We start from the raw sequence: 21,429 nt of genomic DNA, 5'->3' as shown, positions 1-21,429 counted from the left end.
CTTAATTTTTTTTTAGATCAATTAAAAAACATCAAAAACTATGTAACACAGAAAAATGAACCACATTTTGTTGTTTTTGAAAACTTTTTTGTTATTTCAAATGTCTGCTTAACATTCTTCCGCGATGTGAGAAGTCACCTTACTACGCACGTCCATGCGCGAACGCATCATGCAAGAATAGCATAAACGATGGCGGTGAGTTGGCACAAAATAGTGCGAGGGTTCTGGGGTTAATACCATGCAAACGGTAAATTTGCGACGGGTTTAAATATCAGATGCGTTGTCACCGACCCCGAAAACCTTTTAAAAACACATTTTATTGGTTGGTGTTCTGTTGTAGTTAAAGTAAGCATTTACCATTAATTTTAATAAATAATCGATTAATAGTAAATAACAAATAATTTGTAAGAAGCGAGAAACGCACACGCACAGAAAGAAGTGATCACATTATTTTAGATTTCCGTATCAAGCTGCGTGCTCAGCGACGGAAGTGAGTCGATTTGTCTGCCATGTTGACTTTACTATTTCTCGAAATAATCCTGAGTTTCCCCCGCCCGGCTTCCAATAGTAAACTTACGAACGAACAGTAAACAGTAATACTCAAAAAGTAGAAATTGTAATATTTTGTTGAAAGAATGGACGTTTCAAATGAAAGCGTCAATGAAAGCAAAGACAACACAAGTGCACTTCAAGAACATAATGCAACTGAATGTGAATTCCAAACATCGATGAACGACGAAGATGAAGATGAGGACGATTATGACTACGAAGATTCTGATAATAATGACAACGAAAAATGTGGGGAGGATATTTTGTTGGCATTGAGTAAGTATTCAATGACTGCAAGTTATTTTCCATAAAAAAAAAAAATGTCTGCCATAAAATGTTTGTGCCAGTATAACTAATTTAGATAAATTCCTATTTTAGTCATCCAAATTATTTAGAGTGAAATGGGTCTGGGTCACTCTTAAACACCTGATATTAACTTTAACAATGTTTTAGTTAAAAGAAAACAAACAAACAACGCTATTAATGTAGATTAATACCATCTGCTAAAGTCATCCTCGCCAAAAAAATGAGATTCTACTTTTTAAGCGACTACGTGTAAATCACACTGAAAAACTTATCAGATTAAAAAGAAAAAAAAATGGCATTTTGCGAGGGAAAAATATATAGTACTCCTCCTACACTTATTGATCCGTGCCGAAATAATAACGTTATTATTTAAAAAGGCATTCTTAACATTGGTAGGGTGTTTTGTATCTATTCTGTACTTTAACCTTACAATTGAATAAAAAAAAACATATCATAAAACTTTAATTAAACTTGGAAATACGAGTTAAAAAATAGCGCGGATCAGTAAGTGCATTAGCACCATATATATTTTGTGAAGGCATTAACCCTTCCGACTGTGCACGTGCACGAGCACGACGGTCGATATCGGCCGTTAGCTAAAAAGACAACACGGCATTCTAATACGACGTATCAAATAATTCTGCTAATCAGTGAATCAGTGAATTCACTGAATGAATCACTTATCGTTTTTTGTTGTTTATTCAGATTGCCACATATGATGGCAATTAAAAGTAAAGAAAATACAGAAAAGTTTATGATGTACGTACTCGTTACAGAACGGAGATGTCATATTCCAACAATTACGTAAATCGATCAAGTAGTTTTATTTAAAACTAAGAAAGGGTTTGTATTACTGTACACATAGATTCGAAAAAGTTGTCAAAAAAACAAATATATAACAAATAAATGTTATCAAAGGCAAGATAAATTACTTTTCTATCAAACTGGATATATTTTTTGTGTTTTTATTCAATGTAACATGTTTATTCAGCTCGAAAAACATACAGTGTTTACCGATGTATTGGAAAATTCAAGATGGCGGCCAACACTCTCTTTAACATGGTAAATTTGGGAAAAGGTGTTATAAATAATAAACTAGACAAAATACTATTAAAAAAACCACCGAATATATGTCAACTTATGTCACGGTAACATATAATGAGCGAATTTCTAACAGTATTTTTAGGAAGAAAAGCTAGTATTAAAGATGGAGAGGGATTGTCGGCGCTTTTCATGGAGTTATCTTCCGTGTCGTTTCTAAAATTCAAACAAAAATTTAAAACAAATCAAAGATGACTGCCTTCAACGCGTTCTCATAAAAACGTGTTTTTCCGCTGTAAAAAACAAAAAAAAAACAAAAAAAGACTACTCGATCAAATTAAGTGAAATTTTTTTTTCAGAGATTTTTAGTCAAAACGGATATGTACAATATAACTTTTTTTTTTTTTTTTTTTCGATATTTTCACTTTTTAATGTCTTGCTTAAACTGTACAAGTGCCAAATAGGATATACGTACTCATCACGGAATGAAGATGTCATTTTTTTTTTTTTTTTTTTACATGGAGGTCAACGTCACCACTTATCAAGGCCCGGAAGCCACTCGGGGATAAGGATTATTGCATGTAGTAATCAATGGGATAGTGTTGTAGTAATCGTTAGTATGGGAGATTTGATAAAGTGTCTTACTTAAGGGGGCGGTTAATCAGGAATTTGTTTATGTTGGACTTAAAGACATCCAAGTTGTAGTCAGGTGGGAAACAGGCAAGTGGAAGAGAGTTCCACAGTCGTGCAGTTCTAAGAAAGAAGCTTTGTTCATGGAATCTACGTTTTGATTTAGACACAGTGGGGCAAATTAATGACAGTAGTTTCAGCTAGACGGATGTTTTTCGTGAAAGATTGGCGAGGGGGAACCAGAGATTGGAGCTCAGACGAGCACTTGCCATGGAAATGACGATTCCAAAAATCACATAAATTGATCAATTTGTTGTTTTTTAGTTAAGAAAATTAAGTTAAAAAGTTTCGATTTGTATTACAGTCCACAGACCTACGGAAAAGTGGTAAAAAAAGTAAAAGTTGAATCACCTCCCCACTATAATTTTAACCGGTATTCTGCAGTTGGTATTTTCTTTTTTTGTTTTCGACCTAACCCAGCGTCATCATGTTAAGAACGGCTTTTGGAATAAACACCCTACATACTAAAACATACTATAAAAATTAGGTAAAATTTTACATTAAGGCCCGTCTCACGTTTGTATATAACAAAATATATTTTTTTTTTGTAGATTTCAGTGTGCTAAAAACGAATCTGCAAACCGTTTCCGTCGCAAAAAAAATAGTTTTCATGATATGAAGAAATTACTTTTTCGAAAAGTGGGTGGTCACTTTTCCATATAAATTGAACTTAAAATGTGTACCCACTTTCTGGCCAACAATTAAATGTTTTAAAGTGAGTAAAACCACTAAAAACTTTCCAGATAGGTAGAAGAGTAACTTATCTTGCCTTTGATAACATTTATTTGTTATATTTTTTTTTATTTTTGACCACTTTTTCGTACATCTGTGGATTGTAATGCAAATTTTAATTATTTTGAATACAAATCTCTGCAGTTGAATTAAATTGTCGCCCTTGAATTTTGGCAAAATTTAAAACAATATGGCCACTTCCGGCCTCCTCTTCGCTTTCTCTTAAATTTGATTTCTTAAAAAAAAAAAAAAAACTTGATTGATTTACATGATTTTTAGAATATGACATAGTTATGGTATAAAGATGGGGTCCAAAAATCTAGCCTTGTTCTGAATTTGGGTTACGTGCTACTCTGCCACCGGTGTTGAGGGAGAACTTAACACCTTTGAATAAAGTGCTGAGTTGTTAACTTCGATCAACCGAAAAACAGAAAAAGTGTAATATACAACAAATAAATGTTACCAAAGGCAAGATAAGTTAAAAAGAAAATTCAGAAGCAATTCCAAAAATTAAATAAACAAGTTCCAAAAATTTTTGAGAAATTATTACTAAAGACAACAGATTTTTTTTTTAATTAAGCAGTTCAAAGAATTAGAATATTTTTTTATGCTTATGCATTTTAAAAAAATAGTATTTTCAAGTTAAATTCAAGTTTTATTAAATTGTTAAGTAAAAGTAAAGAACAGCTAGAAAACATTGTCCCCACCTCATGTTTAGAATGGCTTTCTAAATAATGTTATTATTTCAGCACAAAAAAAAAGTGCATAAGTAGTTTTTTTTTTAATTCATCTCAACAGTTCACAGGATTAAATTTTTTAAAATTCAACAGTTAAAAGGATTTATATTTTTTTTTTTAAATTCAACAGTTCAAAAAAATTTACATTTCTTTAAAATTCAACAGTTCAATGAATTTACATTTTTTTTTAAAAATTCACCAGTTCAAAGAATTTACATTAAAAAAAACAAAAAAAACAGTCAAAGAATTTACATTTCTTTAAAATCTAACAGTTCAAAGATACCTTTCTGAAAAATTCAACAGTTCAAAGATTATACCTTTCTTTAAAATTCAATAGTTCAAAGAATTTACATTTTTAAAAAAATTCAACAGTTCAAAGAATTTAAATTTAAAAAAAAAAATTCAACAGTTCAAAGTCCCACATTCTACATGCTAGGGCATACGGACCATAAACTAGTTATGGCCTGTCTGAATCTAGAGTTGAATTTCTCCCTGTTGGAGATACAAGACCTTTAGGTAAAACTAGCTAGGCTCATCCAAGAGGCTTTAGTGGGGGCGGTCTCAAGGAGTAGGTGGTAGGTTAGCTTAAAAACTAAGATTAGGAACTTCTCTGTCATGTACGATCAGCGCCTTATAGCAGATAAAGCCATGACAAAGAAGCAGCTAGAAGACCAAGTAGTTAGGGCTTAGAAAAATAGAAAACGAAGCCGTGAACTCCGACGCAAACATACATAGGGAAGTCTCCATGCGTGGTTCAGACAAGTATATCGCCAGTGTCAAGCACCCTGGATGGACATACTCTGAGGTTGACTTTGGAGATCTGCGAGGGATTTGAGAACATTTTGAAGCATATTGCCGGAAAACAGTGGGTGGTCTACCACCTAGAGAGGGTTGCAAGGGTCCCATTAACATTTTTTTGTCTACCTTTTTGGACTTTTTTCTCCAATGAAATAACTTTTAAAATTTTATTTTGACCCAAAATATTTTATATATACATGTGATTTTATATATACCTGTGATTCTTTATTTATTAAAAAAAAAAAAAACGATTTGATTTTGGAATCTTAACTAGGATGAATGTGTGTGTGGTATTATGATGAATGTAAACTCTAGGTAGGATTAGCATAGACATTCCATGCCAAAATTATCCAGTAAAAGATAAAAATTTCACCCCCCCCCTCAGAATTTTTTATCCTTTTGACCCCTGTAAGATATACATAAGTTATGATGAACTGCCAAATTTCAGACCCAGCAATCAATGGGAACCCTGTTTTTGAGCCCAGCCAAAATAAGGCCAAGAGGCCGAAAAAGGACTGTCGCGACGCATCGTGACTGGACTAACCATCATTATAAAATTGTAAATTTTTTGAAAAGCATTTAGTTTCTGGCCTAGAAAATTGCACATAGTAGGGTTTTTTGACCAAGGAATCTGAACATCAACGTTAGAAAGTCAGGGGAGTTCATATTGTTGGACTTTTTTGCCCATTTATATGCCAATACAGCTTCTGCAGGAACCCCCAAAAGGGCATAACTTTGGAGGTCAAGAAAAGACAACTCTAGGGGATCAGAGGTGATATCTGTTTAAATATTTAGAAAGCCAAAAGATAGAACTTTCATAATATATATATATATATATATATATATAGGTTCATACTTGGTATTTTATTCTTTCACATTGAAATTTAACGCTGAAAGTTGACAATTTTCAAAACATCAGTGTTGAAAATGTTCAATTTTCGTCTAAATATAAGAAAGATAAAATTTCAATGTTTTTTCTTCATTTTCATGCCTGATTGAAGTTATGTGAAACCTTGTCCAAAAAATACCATACGAGCCGCGCATGCGTAGTCCCACTCCATGAGTGCACACTGTTTTTTGAAAAATAACTAAGTCCAGGTTTGACATGCCTCAAAACATAAGTTCCCCCCCAATAAATTGGGGGACTAACAAGTCTGCTCCATATCTGGAAAAATGTTGTTTTTTTTTCATAGGCATCACCACATTATCAAGGCCCAGAGGCCACTCAAGGATAAGGGTTAAAGAGTGTACAGTAGAAATTGGTCAATATAGTAATCATTAGTAATGAAAATTTGGTAAATTTAATAACTTATATGGAACGGCTCATCAAGAACTTATTAACTTTAGACTTGAACACAACCATATTGTAGTCAGCCGGAAAGCAGGAAAACGGAAGACAATTCCACAGGCGTGCAGTTCTAAGAAAGAAGCTTTGTTCATGGCATCTACGTTTAGGTTTAGGCACAGATAAAGAGTGGGGGAAATTATTGATAGTGTTTACAGCTAGACGAGTGTTTCTTGTGAAAGTTTGGCGAGGGGGGACCATAGATTGAAGCTCAGTTGAACACTTTCCATGAAAATAACGATACATCAGAGACAAACTCGCAACATCTCTTCTGTGAGATAGAGGTTGCAAGGAGGAGAAAAGGACATCTCCTACGAGGCTACGAAGTCTATTTTGAACTCTATCAAGGCAGGACAAGTCCTTTCTAGCAGCTCCTGCCCAGATGTGGCAACAGTATTCCATCCTTGGACATACCTGGCTCTTATATAGATAGAGAATAGCATCAGCAGTGAGATATCTATCGGATCGATAGAAAGATCCCATCATTTTTCCAGCGGCCTTGGCAACAGATTTGATATACGTGTTCCATTTAAGATCAGGAGTAATGGTCAAGCCCAGAAGCTTGTCAAAACTTGAGGCCTCCTGAAGACGAGAGCCATTCATTTCAATTGATGACAAATGTGGATTAGAATGTTGATGATGTAAAGAGAGAAGCTTGGTTTTAGATGCATTAAAAGTAACCAGCCACTCCTTTCCCCATTGTACTACGTGCTCAAGATCAGAGGAGAGAGAATTGGAGAGAACTTGGTCGTTTACTGCCTTAGATGTGGTACCATAAATGGTAGTGTCGTCAGCATAAATGTCTACAAATGATGTAAGGATATGATTTGGAAGATCATTAATGTAGATCAGGAAAAGAGTTGGGCCCAGGATGGATCCCTGAGGGACACCGGCATTAATACTGTGAGCTTCTGATTTTTGCCCCTCAACTACTACTCTTATGAACCTATCAGAAAGAAATGATTTAATAATTGAGAAGACTTTTCCAGCTATACCATAGCTAGCGATCTTATGAAGTAAACCTTTATGCCATACCCTATCAAAGGCTTTAGATATGTCGAGAGCAATTGCCCTAGAAAGATTGCCACCGTCAAGAGATTTGCTAATCCTATGTGATATAACTGTAAGGACATCTGCTGTAGATCTAGCAGAACGGAAACCATATTGAGTGTCACTAAGAAGGTTATTTTTGTTGAGATGGTTGATTACTTCTGTATTTAACACAGATTCTAGCAACTTACTCATGACGCACAGGAGACTTATTGGCCTGTACTGAGAGGGGGATGAGCGATCACCTGAATTCTTAAATACAGGGCATACTGATGAGATTTTCCAGGGAGATGGGAAACTATTCTCCTTAAGACAACGTTTAAACAGTTTTGTAAGTATGGGCGCTAGTTCAGGTTGAAGTTTTTTGAGTACTATAATTGGAATACCGTCAGGGCCAGTTGCTTTACTCGAATCAAGGTTTTTGATTAGCTTCGCAACATCACGTACAGATATACGTATATCACATAGCGTGTTTTCTGATACAGGAGGAAATATTGGGGGTTGGCGGTCTTGGTCACAAAGGGTAGAATTAGCTGCAAAGTTCTTGACAAAGAGTTTGGCTTTGTCTGATGCTGACGAGATTACCTCAGGTCCATTGATAATAGTTGGGATGGAGCACACGCTTCTGTTCAGGATTCTGTTTGCTATTTGCCAAAACTGGTGGGAACCAAGCCGCTGCTCAGCTACTTTGGACTTAACAGATTGAGCATACAACTCTCTTGCGTTCCTTATTACTTTCTTACAATGGTTGCTGGCAGTCCTGAAAACGGCTTTAGTTTCCATACATCTATTACGTTTGAAGCAGTGGAAAAAGTGATTTCTGTGCGCAATGGCAGCAGCACATTCTGGAGAGAACCATGGCTGGCTGTTAGGTTTTTGCTGAAACTTTTTAGAGGGTATGAAATGGTCAATACCTACAATTAACCATTCAGTCAGGTCTAATACTATAGAGGACACATCCTTTTTAAACATGGAATGCAGAGGTAGATCAGATATAAATGTACGGAAGCTATCCCAGTCAGCCTTAGTGTATCGATATACTGTACGATGAAGAGGTACGTCTGGGGACTTATTACATTTCATTTTTATCTTAATTGATACAACAGAGTGGTCGGAAGATCCAAGAGGCGACAGAACAGAAACTGAACATAGTTCAGGGCAAGTTGTGAGAAAAAGGTCTAGTAGGCTCGCATACTGGCCGTCATTATCGGGCACACGGGTAGGTTCCTGAACAATCTGAGTGAGGTCATAGGCAATGGAGAAATCATGACAGAACCTCCCCTCATCATCGGTCTTGTTTGAGTGGGTCAACCATTCGACGTTGTGAACATTGAAGTCTCCACATACGTGAATGTTAGCTGAAGGATAAGTAGAAAGGACTTGGTCAATTTTCTCAGATATGCTTTGAAAGATAGTAACTTCGCTGTTGTGGGGGCGATAGAGAGTAAATATAAATGCAGTAGTGTGAGCTAAAGCAACCCGGAAGCACATATAGGGTAAGTTAGGATCTTCCCTGGAGATGTCCCTCCCACATGGAAAGCTATCTTTAATATAGGCACATATTCCATGCCCATGGCGATCTTGGGGGTCAGATTTAGAAGTTAAGTTAGAGTATCCTGTAATTTCAAACTCATCTAGGGAAATAGCCTGTCCAATGCCAGTTTCACTTAAAAATAAAAGGTCTGGTTTAGTCTCCTGTAATTGGGTTTCAACCTCTGGAAGGTTAGAACGAAGACCCCTGATGTTGGAGAAGGAGACATGGTAGTAGGGGTCTACGTTGGAAGTTGGAGAACCGGGTTTAATCGTGTATTTTTTCTTGAAACTTGTCATGATGAAATTTTGGAATTTGTGGACTAGGTCGTCAGATTTACTTAGAGCAGGACAGAGAGGGGAAACTAAGAGAGAAAAAGAAACGAAGAATTTTTTTTTTTTTTTTTTTTTTTTGTAGCACATGATAAGGTAAAGCCATAACAATTACCCACTAGTATGGCATCGAGAGGCCCCACCAGAAGCTACTGCATGGTCCAGAATCCATTGACCAAATGGCAATACAGCAGCCCCAGTACTTTGCACCTGCTGATAGGACAGCCTCCTTAGTAGTTAATCCAAGGTTCGGGTTCTTGACTATCAGGCGGATAACGTCAGCCCAGACAAAACGTTTACCTCCAGCACCCTTACTAGTGACATGGCTACAAGGATAGACATAGAAACAGAAAATTTCGACCAACTCTGCCAACTGTTCGCGCAAAATACTGCCAACCTAGAAAACAGCTTTTTCTTCTCCCTTTGTCAGAAAAATCACTCATTAAAAAATGAGGACTGAGGGACAAAGAAGAAGCGAGAGTAACAGGAGCTGCCGATAACGCATCCACAATGCGTTTTCTACTCTCCATTAAAAAAAAACAAAACAAAAAAACTATTAAGTATTGTACTTAATAAAAGTCCAACGGACGTGTTTAAGGGAAAGTATGGTGATAGATTCCCCTCTCACGAACTAAAAATGAGTACAATTAGGTAATCTATTTTTGCAATCAACTCGGTAGATAAATAAACATTTATGGACGAGAAAAAAAAAGCTAGCATTTAATACAACAGAAATACATAAATTAAATACTGAAATAAAATGTAGTTATTAATATTTGAATCTAAAAATAAAAAGTGCGAATTAGTAGAGAAAATCACTTATCACAACAACACTTCCGTCTCCAAACTGCAAACTAGTGAAGGATTTAACTTTTAATAGCGTTCAGAAGATTTTTTTTTTTTTTTAAATTAACCGTTAAGAGAAAGCGTGATTTTATTCTGAACTTTAACTAGTCACGTTTTAAGAAACTTATGATATAAAAGAAAAGCAGATGGGGGGGGGGTTCTTCCGAAGTTAGTTGGTGACGTTATAAGTAATTGCGAGATAAGATGGGAGCCAGAAATTAGGGGTGGGGGACTGAAAAATGATAATATAATGGATTGATTATACAATATTTAAGATCAACTTGGTAGATAAACATTTATGGACGAGAAAAAAAAAAGCTAGCATTTAATACAACAGAAATACATAAATTAAATACTGAAATAAAATGTAGTTATTAATATTTGAATCTAAAAGATGATTTGTAGAGAATAATGAACTAAAATAATGAACACAAAACTAAAATGTTACATATTTCTAAATGCATTGTTTATATGGCTAAAATCGTTTTCATTTATCTTAACATCCACTATTTGGTGTACAATTGGGTGGGTCAATTTTCATAATGAATTTTCCAAATGGCACCCATGCATTATCCTCTCCACATGCCCAGTGAAAGTTATTGTTCTGGGTTGGACCATGAGGATGTATGAATTTCCATGTGACGTCTTTATTTTCCAAATTCATTTGATCAATAAAGGACTATCCACCAGTACCCATCAAACAAGCTGCATAGTCGTTTGGTTGAAGGATCTTCTCCATTTCCTCTGATGTAGGCATCAACAAGAAAGTATGGTTCTTGATCATGTAGCTCTCATCATCACTGAGCTGTTTACCCCTAATTGAAGTAATTGATGCTGGCTCAAAGTGATGACAGCTTTGAGTACCTGACACTTTGTCTCCTTCAGCATATGGTCTTGGATATGGCCTTAAACTATATCTGATGGTGAGGCCCCAGCTTGTAGGCTTTGGAGAGTGTGGAGCCACTCTTTAATTGCCATTGCTCCCAGGTCCACTCTGACCCGGAGTGGTAGTACCTGTTAGGGTCCTAACTATGGGTTAAATAGAAACCGACTTGAAAACAACAAATATATTCTATTAAAAAAAAAAGGTTCTTCAAAATAACTGGATTCGGCATTAAATAACCTGAAAAGGGTTGATATGCCGTAAAACAAAAACAACCGACCAACCTTCAGCATATCGCTTTTCCATCCTCTCCCGAACAGTAACCATATCCTTTTCGTTAATTTAAAAGAAGAGGATTCCTTTCAGCTCCTCCTGACAGAACTTCTCCACTGCCTTGAATGTCACGTTCTAGTCATTAACAGGTCTCTGCAAACTTGTTCTTGCCATATTCCGTTTGACTGTACCTCCTATGCCATCACAAGGGGACTTCCCATGGCTAGTGGCAAAGAAGGACCACAAAGCTTGGAATCCAAAGTCAACATTGTGGTGGCAGAAGTTCATAAAGTTTTTGTAGTTCTTGTGCTGACCTGCACACCCATCACTGATTTGTGGAAATAGAAAGTAGGATTAGTGTTTGTGCGAGCAATTTGAATGTTTTGGAAGAATTATGATGAGTCTACTACACAAAAATATCAAGATTAAGAAAATATCCCTTTTCTAGTGTTTTAAGCTCCATAGCCCCATTGAATTCTTGTGTGCATTTTTTTTATACATGAATCACAATCTGGGAATTTATTTGGTGGAAACTGTGAGCTATATTCAAAGATTGCTGCAAAGATTTGCTTTTGTAAAATTGCCACTTTGGCAATTTCATCCATTTTCATACGCAGCTAAAATTGAAACGAATATTCATGTTATGGTAAAATTACTGACAAAAACTATATATATATATATATATATATTGTTCGAAAATTAGTGGTGGGACGATTAATCGGAATCGGAATTGTTAATCGTAAGAATCGTGTATTTTGGGAGGTATCGGAATCGGAATCGCATCGTTAAAAAATACCTTAATTTTCCGATTCCTTCATTACGATTCTTTTAGTCTGATGTTGAAAAAAAGAAAAAAATTTCCTGATATTTCTAACCGCAAGAGAGAAATAAAAAGAAACCAAAGAAATTCATTATTAACAGGGAAATGCTTAGTGCCCCCTCCCTTACAAGGTTCATTCATTCAGATCTATTGTAATCAAAACTACAAAAGAGTTAACTTGAAAAGAAGTATGCAGGGTTCTACATTGCGAGTAAAAATAAAAAAAACGCTTATCTTTTTGGCGATTGTTTTTTTTTACTGACAAATCTTCTAATAGTGAATGAAAATGCTTTTTCAACTTATATTTTCTTAAAATAAAACGAGCAAAGTCAAATTATTTAAACAGTAAAAGGTTTAATAGAACAATATACTTTTTTTTTCTTTTTTTAAAAGAAGGCTTTTGAAAGAAATATCTCTAAAATGAAATTGATCACGTTGTATTATTTCGCAAAGTTTTGACAGTAGTTGGTTTCTTTTGAAGTTTCAAAAAAATCGACCCCATACCTATCTCTTCCAAATCTAAAGTTATTAAATAACCCCTTCGTTAATTTAAGGGTAATTAATTCAATTCAGTCAAGTTTTTTTTTATTTCATTGAAATAAAATCCATTATTTTTTTTTTCTCCAGAAAGATAAAACCCTGAATGATTATCTAAAAGCAGAATAATATAATCTTTTTTCTAGAATTTTAAATTGAAAATTAAAAGTGTTTTGCGCAGTTTTTTGCCGAACAAAAAAAAAATTAATATATATATATTTTTAAAAGATTTTGTAATCAATTAATTTTTATGTCTAAATAATATTTACAATTAATTAAATAATTTCATTTTAAAAAGTATTTATAAATAGAATTTTACTAAGGACTTATAGTTTAGCAATATTGAACCGCATCAACCATGTGTGAATTGAACACAGTCAACCAAAAAAAAAAATTCAAAAGAAAATGCGGGTTTGTATTACTGTACACATAGATTCGAAAAAGTTGTCAAAAAACAAATATATAACAAATAAATGTTATCAAAGGCAAGATAAGTTATTTTTCTACCTAACTGGATATATTTTTCGGGTTTTTATTCAATGTAACATGTTTATTCAGCTCGAAAAGCATACAATGTTTACCGATGTATTGGAAAATTCAAAATGGCGCCCGACACTCTCTTTAACACGGTAAGTTCAGGAAAAGATGTTATAAATAATAAACTATACAAAATACTGCTAGAAACTCGCTCAATATATGTTACCGTGACATATTTTGACATATATTCGGTATTTTTTTAATAGTATTTTGTCTAGTTTATTATTTATAACACGTTTTCCTGAACTTACCATGTTAAAGAGAGTGTCGGGCGCCATTTTGAATTTTCCAATACATCGGTAAACACTGCATGTTTATCGAGCTGAATAAACATGTTACATTGAATAAAAACAAAATAAATTACCCAGTTTGGTAGAAAAGTAACTTATCTTGCCTTTGATAATATTTGTTTGTTATATATTTGTTTTTTGACAACTTTTTCGAATCTATGTGTACAGTAATACAAACCCGAAAATGCATATTTGCATTTCATTATGTAAACTTTTATACATTGGTTTCAAAAATTAAATTCTATAAGTTTTTTTTGTTAACTACCGGTTGGTACAATTTACCGCCCCATCCCTTTATATTTTTTTCTTTTTGTCTTTTTTAGCGGATTATTTTCAATTAATTATCCAAATAAGTGACTAGCTTTAAAACAAAATTTAATAGTAAATTATTTGTTTACAGATAAACTGAATTTTCTAATATGGCCCAAAGTCCAAAAAAAAGTCTTTTTGAAGATGACGAGTTGAAAGCCATTTGCAAAGTCTGTCAAATTAAAATATCGCGAGGAATAAAACCATCTAACATGACCACAACCAACATGTTAAAACATTTAACTATGAAGCATCCAAATAAATTGGAAGAGCAAAATAAAAAAGAAAATGAACAAAAATTACCAACTAGTCACTCAGAGCAGTTTTATTAGTGAGGGTCGAAATTGCAGTGTCTTTTTTTTTTTTTTTTTTTTTGCCTACGTCACCATCTAGGTGTCACCATTTTTTTTTTTAACCCTCCTTAACTTCAAAGAGTAAATACAATATATACAACTAAAAAAATAATTTTTAAAAATGCTGATTCCATTCATGAAAAATTCTTTTAACTAGAAATTAAAACTTAGGTAAAGATAGCTGACTGACAGCGACAGGAGTACTGGTTAACTACTGAACCACGTGAAAAGGTGTGGGGGGGAGGAAAAAAAGGAAATTAAATGATGATAATAAATTATGATAACCGTCTTTGAAAGGCACTAAACTCCTAAAATTTACTTCTTTAAAATTTTAGACGGCACTCCCCGGCGATTTTAAAGCTCTCTCTCTCTCTCTCTCTCTCTCTCTCTCTCTCTCTCTCTCTCTCTCCCTCTCTCAAAAAAAAAAAAAAAAAAAGATTTAATTTTTAAGTTTGGGAAAGATATATTTATTATAACCAAATTCCTGTATGAAGACTGGATCTACTTTATTGGACGTTAATTTGTGAGATAAGTAATTTTTCAATGTTTAATATGTTTTTAAAGTTTCAATTATCAATTAAATTTTTTTAATTGCATTTATTTTTCAATTTATTTAAAAAAAAACAGGGTTTTAAATGTATTTTTCAAGGTAACAAGCTTCGAAAGAAGTCTAATAAAAAAAATCACTTAATTTTTAATTTCGACAACCCTGAGAATTTAATTATTAAAAAAATATTGAAATGTGACATTTGTTTATTTAACATTTCTATTAGTTCAATTAATTTTCTTTCAATAATTCATTTCACTCAACAAACTTCACCATTTTTTGTTTGCTTTTTTTTATCTTTTTCTGTAATTTTGGTAATTATGTTTGCTCAATTTTATCTAGTATTTCATTTGTTTTTTATAGTGGTATCATTTTTATATGTGTTCCTTTGATATACCCTATTTCAAAATTAGTTTGGCTAAACTTATTCTTCACGTTAGAAACAACGTGTAAAAGCAATGAAAAAGTAAGAAAAAATAATAGGTGTTAACTACTCCTTGTGAATTATGGAGGTCTGAAGAACTGCCGTCACAAATACAACTATCAATAGCTAAACAAAAAATCGTTTTTAAAATTCCTTTAATTGTAACTTTTCGCTATACCTACCTTTTGGTATAAAACACAAAAACTTTCAATTAATGGTATTTCTCATATATGGTCGTTAACTTTGGAAAGGTTATTTTGTATCTACGGCGCCATGTCACGTGGTATATTGTTTTTTTTTCATCACGCACGTTCATTTATAAATTATTAAATCAAATATTTATCTTTTTTATATTTAATTAGTATATATTTTCTTTCTCTTCCGCTATATTTTTTTTATTTAATTCATTAAATCTGTTAATTATGAGGACCAAAATAATGAATCGTGTGTATTTATTCTCTAATTTTCTTGTTTTTGTTCTGTTATATAAATTGTATTTTATTTGTTTTTTCTCTGAAGGATAAATTCTATTTTCTTTGAGTTTTTTTTTCTGTATTCCAATTAAGTAAAATAAATTTTCTCTAAAATAAATTTTGCTAATTTTTCCGTTTAGTTTACTATATAATAATTTTATTTAAACCAAAACACGACGGTGTAGATATAAAATATCTCTTCCAAAGTTAGGGAACATATTTGGGAACTACCGACCATAAGTATAAAACTACCTGGTATATTTCAAAACAATAAATTCCCTAGGAATCGGAATCGTACTTGGTATCGGAATCGTTAATCAATATTTTCCTGGAATCGGAATCGGAATCGTATAAAAATTAGGAATCGTCCCAACACTATCGAAAATGAACCAAAAACATTCTTTTTATGTCATAGATGCACCACATATTTTCACATCATGACCACACTGAGCCCTAGAGCTGTCTTTTCTGGACCCCCAAAGTTATACCCTTTTGGGGGTTCCCGTGGAAGCTGTCTCGGCATATAAATGGGCAAAAAAGTCCCACAAGAGGAACTCCCATGACTTTCTAACGTTGATGTTTAGATTCCTTGGTCAAAAATTCCTCATAGGTGCAATTTTCTAGGCCAGAAACTAAATGCTTTTCAAAAAATTTACAATTTTGTAATGATGGGTAGTCCCGTCACGATACGTCGCAACAGTCCTTTTTCGGCCTCTTGGCCTTATTTTGGCTGGGCTCAAAAACAGGTTTCCATTGATTGCTGGATCTGAAATTTGGCGGTTCATCATAACTTATGTATATCTTACAGGGATCAAAAAGATAAAAAATTCGGGGAGGGGGGGGTGAAGTGGTCTGGATGATTTGGCATGGAATGTTGCCTACTCAGAATTCAGTGATGAGGATAATCAAAGACTGTCCTCCGAATTTTTGAGTGGCCTTGTGCCTAATTTTTTGTTTTTCATGACATTTCATGAAAAAAAAAAATATTTAACTCAAAATATTTTTTTTTATTTTCATGAAATGTCATGAAAAAAAAAATATTTAACTCAAAATATTTTTTTTATTTTCATGAAATGTCATGAAAAAAAAAATATTTAACTCAAAATATTTTTTTATTTTCATGAAATGTCATGAAAAAATAAAAATATTTAACTCAAAATATTTTTTTTATTTTCATGAAATGTCATGAAAAAAAAAAAAATTTAACTCAAAATATCTGTGGCTACTAGATCAAGCTGTCTGAGGATATTGGCTTTTTGATCTATAATGCGCCAAACATTAACATTATTAGTTTTTTTTTTCTTTGTTTCCTTTACAAAACTTAATCATGTTCCGCAAAAACAAGAACAATTTGCTCTGCAAAACGAGCAAACCAAACACCATGAATAAATATCGGGAGAACTTTAAGCATAAAAGCTTTTACCAAAATGACTGAATTCTGCATTAAATAACCAAAAAAGGGTTGATATGCCATAAAACAACCCAAACAAACATCACAAATAAATATTTAAAGATAGAAAGAACTTGTACAGTTTAGTCAAGATATTACAAAATGAAAATATCGAAAAAAAAAAAAAAAGTTTAAATTGTATGTATCTGTTATGGAATGAAGTTCTCTGAAAAATATTTCACTTAATTTCATCAAGTTTTTATTTTACAGCGAAAAAACAATTTGTTATGATACCGAGCAAAAGGTTCGATTTTTAGGAAGAAAAACTAGAATTAAAGATAGGGAGGGAGTGTCAGCGCTTTAACTGGAGTTTTCTCCTGTGTCGTTTCTAAAATTCAAACAAAAATTTAAAACAAATCAAAGATGACTGCCTTCAACGCGCTCTCATAAAAACGTGTTTTTCCGCTGTAAAAAAAAAACAAAAAAACTACTCGATCAAATTAAGTGAAATTTTTTTTTGGCGATCTTCATGTCAAAATGGATGCGTACAATATAACCTTTTTTTTTTTTTTTTTTTTTTTTTTGATATTTTCACTTTTTAATGTCTTGATTAAACTGTACAAGTACCTAAAAACTTTTACCCAAATGAACAGATTGGTATTAAATAACCCCAAAAGAGTTGATATGTCATAAAACAATCAATCAGATTCCAAAATTTCATCATGACAAGTTTTAAGAAAAAATACACGATTAAACCTAGTTCTCCAACTTCCAACGTAGACCGCTACTACCATGTCTACTTCTCCAACATCAGGGGTCTATGTTCTAACCTTCCAAAGGTTGAAACCCAATTACAGAAGACTAAACCAGACCTTTTATTTTTAAGCGAAACTGGCATTGGACAGGCTATTTCCCTAGAAGAGTTCGCAATTAAAGGATACCCTAACTTAACTTCTATATCTGACCTCCAAGATCGCCATGGGCATGGAATATGACCCTATATTAAAGATGGCTTTCCATGTGGTAGGGACATCTCCAGGGAAGATCCTAACTTACCCTATATGTGCTTCCGGGTTGCTTTAGCTCACACTACTGCATTTATATTTACTTTCTATCGCCCCCACAACAGCGGAGTTACTATCTTTAAAAGCATATCTGAGAAAATTGACCATGTCCTATCTGCTTATCCTTCAGCTAACATTCACGTATGTGGAGACTTCAATGTTCACAACGTCGAATGATTGACCCACTCAAACAAGACCGATGATGAGGGGAGGTTCTGTCATGATTTCTCCATTGCTTATGACCTCACTCAGATTGTTCATGAACCCACCTGTGTGCCGACAATGACGAAAACTAGTTGAAAACACTATCAATAATTCCTCCCACTCTATATCTGTGTCTAAACCTAGACGTAGATTCCATGAACAAAGCTTCTTTCTTAGAACTGCACGCCTGTGGAATTGTTTTCCATTTTCCTGCTTTCCGGCTGACTACAATATGGTTGTGTTCAAGTCTAACGTAAATAAGTTCTTGATGAGCCGTTCCATATAAGTTTTCAAATTTACCGAATTTTCATTACTAATGATTACTATATTGTCCAATTTCTACTGTACACTCTTTAACCCTTATCCTTGAGTGGCCTCTTGGCCTTGATAATGTGGTGATGCCTGTGTAAAAAAAAAAAGATCAAAATATATTTAATACTGGAATTTATTTCTGATGGTAGATAATGCATTGTGCGGCTTTTATAAAATTTTGTCTTTTTTATTTATGTATTCAGTTGTCATTTGATTTTTTTAAGAAACAAAAAATTGGTGTTAATAAAGAATATCAACTTCAGAGTTTATTTATTTCCAGGTGAAGAACAGAATGATTTCCCTGTTTCATTAAATGAAAATGGTGCCTCTTCATCATCATTATTTAAAAAATCACAGACTAGTGTAAGTATTTCTCGTTTTGCATAAGCTTATTTGTTCAAAGAAAAACTAGTGATTCCTGTATAGAACTCCTCCTATATTTAAAATAAAAAAACGAAAAGAAAAAAAAATCTGTTTTATGTGACAAAATAAAAAATATGATCTTCCAAAAATCTTGCAAGTTGATCTAGTTTTAGTTTTTTGAAAGAAAAAAAATTTTTTAAGCGATTATTGAGAATTTGTAGGCATTACAACATAAGTCTTCTTCAACATAACTGCTTCTTTCTTGGCCTTTTGGTCAAGATCAAAGTGTAGTATCTGTTCTTCAGATGCTGCACTTCATTTTCTTGTTCTCTTTCGGTGGAGGAAAAATCCTTCACGACTGAGACAATTTTTATTTTTGTACCTTTTCTCCACGTTAAAAAACGACCCTGGTGTCTAACTCTGTCCCGTGGGGAGGCATAGTAAATAGGTACAACATAAGTCTTGAAAGTTTGAATTGAATTATCTCCCTTTTATTATTTTATTTTATTTAGATTGTTTTCTAAATGACTGACAAGATGTCTGTTCTTCAGTTACTCATAAAGTTTGATTTTCTTATTTAAAAATAAAACTACTTGATTAATTTGTGATTTTTTTTTTTTTTTTAAATATACTTTCGTTTTGTCATAGCTACATATATCATACAAATATTTCTTTTAGTTTTGTTAATGTTGAGGGAATTTTGGATAAGACTCAAACTAATGATAGAGAGAACTCGAAAGAGGAGATGTAGACTCGACTGAAAAATTTAGCAGGTGAGGAGTTAATGAAAAAAATATTAGACTTAAATTTATTTTATTTTATTTTTTTTAAGAAAACAACTCCAACTGCTACAAAAAATTGTTGATTCTCGATTGCAACTCCTTCTCTCCATCTCTGCTGAAAGGTATTTCTTGAAACGAAATTGAGGGTAATTAAAAGCTTTTTTAATGTCTAAAGTTGACCAACATTATGTGCAAAATGACCTGACAAAGGATGAATGGTCATTTGTTGGGTCAATGGTCATCTTGCACAGCCTTTCTTTTTCGCGTTGGTCGATCCTGTTGCATAGTTTTTCGCTTGAGCTATCCTTGTCTTGCATTTGGAAGCTAATACCATACATGCTATCTGTTATTATACTAAGTGTGTATCAATCAACGTTTATTTCCCTTAAAACTTTTCCTACATACCTAAATAACATAAAATACATGCTAAAATATACTTTAGTTCTGAGGTTGAGCTATGTTTGAACAATTTTGTTTTAATTGTTCTAATTAGTCATAATTTATAATTAACTGAACATGTATTCACCCCCCCCTCCAATCACTATATATTCAACTATACTTTAATATTTCTTGTATCTCTGTGAATATTTAGAGAAAAAGTAATTCACATTCTTCAGCATGGCCATCTAATCTACACATGTCTGTATAAAGCATAAAGCTGTATGTCAATTTGAAGGCAACATTTTAAGTCTCTTTGCTAAATGGGGAGAAAATTCCAAAGATCAGCTGTCCAATGAAATTAGCTATTAGAGTTTTTTTTTTTTTTTACACAGTGGTCACCACTTATCAAGGCCCGGAAGCCACTCAGGGATAAGGGTTATTGCAAGTACATTACGTTAGTGTGGAGATTTGATAGAGGTGTTTACTTAAGGGGACGGTTCATTAGGAATTTGTTAACGTTGGACTTGAAGACATCCAAGTTGTAGTCAGGTGGGAAGCAGGCAGACGGAACAGAGTTCCACAGGCGTGCTTTTCTAAGAAAGAAGCTTTGTTCATGGAATCCACGTTTTGATTTAGGCACAGATAAAGAGTGGGGGAAATTTTTCACAATGGATTCAGCTAGATGGGTGTTTTTCATGAAAGATTGGCGAGGGGGGGGACCAGAGATTGGAGTTCAGTCAAGGCAGGATAGGCTGGTTTTAGCAGCTCCTGCCCAGATATGGCAGCAGTATTCCATCCTTGGACGTACTTGGCTTTTATATAGATAGAGAATTGCATCAGTAGTGAGATATCTTCTGGAGCGGTAGAAGGATCCCACCATCTTTCCAGCGACCTTGGCAACAGACTTGATGTACGTGTTCCATTTCAGATCAGGAGTAAAGGTCAAACCCAGAAGCTTGTCAAAACACGGGCCTCTCCCAGACGAGAGCCATCCATCCCAATTGATGCCAGATGGGGATCAGAGCGTTGATGATGTAAGGATAGGAGTTCGGTTTTAGATGTATTAAAGGTAACCAGCCACGTCTTCCCCCACTGAACCACGCGCTCGAGATCAGAGGAGAGAGAATCCGAGAGAACTTCGTCATTTACAGCCTTTGATGTGTTGCCGTAGATGGTCGTGTCATCAGCATAAATGTCAACGAATGATTTAAGTATGTGTTTAGGGAGATCATTGATGTAGATCAAGAAGAGAGTTGGGCCCATAGATAATCTTCCCATATCTAGCGACGTCTACAGTAAAGAGTGGTTGTTACTTGTTGAAAAGGTTGGGGGTATTTATGTTGAAGGGATACAAATGTACTAAGTTCCATGGAACACTTTCCATGAAAGTACTTGCAAAATAAGCACACACATGCAACAATCGTGATGCTGGCAGATATGAGAAGTTTTCTTACCTTGTATAGAGAGCCTACCTTGACACAAAATACAGCCCAAATTATCCACCTGTATTCATAGCCGCTGTGGGTTCTT

General features: G+C 33.8%; 1 protein-coding gene and 1 pseudogene across 1 annotated transcript in view; both read left to right on the top strand.

The window, feature by feature from the left end:
* Positions 1-492: 492 nt before the first annotated feature.
* LOC145239963 (uncharacterized) overlaps positions 493-21,429 on the top strand; it is an 87,508-nt gene continuing 66,571 nt past the window's right edge. The window contains exons 1-2 of the mRNA XM_080103550.1: positions 493-825; positions 18,654-18,736. Coding sequence (XP_079959676.1) covers positions 636-825; positions 18,654-18,736 — 273 coding nt within the window. The 5' untranslated portion in view covers positions 493-635. The remainder of the gene's footprint in view (positions 826-18,653; positions 18,737-21,429) is intronic.
* On the top strand, positions 18,991-19,123 carry LOC145240547 (U2 spliceosomal RNA; annotated as a pseudogene).

Source organism: Euprymna scolopes, chromosome 19, assembly GCF_053919585.1.
Source record: "Euprymna scolopes isolate OS-2025 chromosome 19, ASM5391958v1, whole genome shotgun sequence".
NCBI lineage: Eukaryota > Metazoa > Mollusca > Cephalopoda > Sepiida > Sepiolidae > Euprymna > Euprymna scolopes.
Note: the sequence above shows the minus strand (reverse complement) of the source record. Positions and strands in the feature narration are given on the sequence as shown.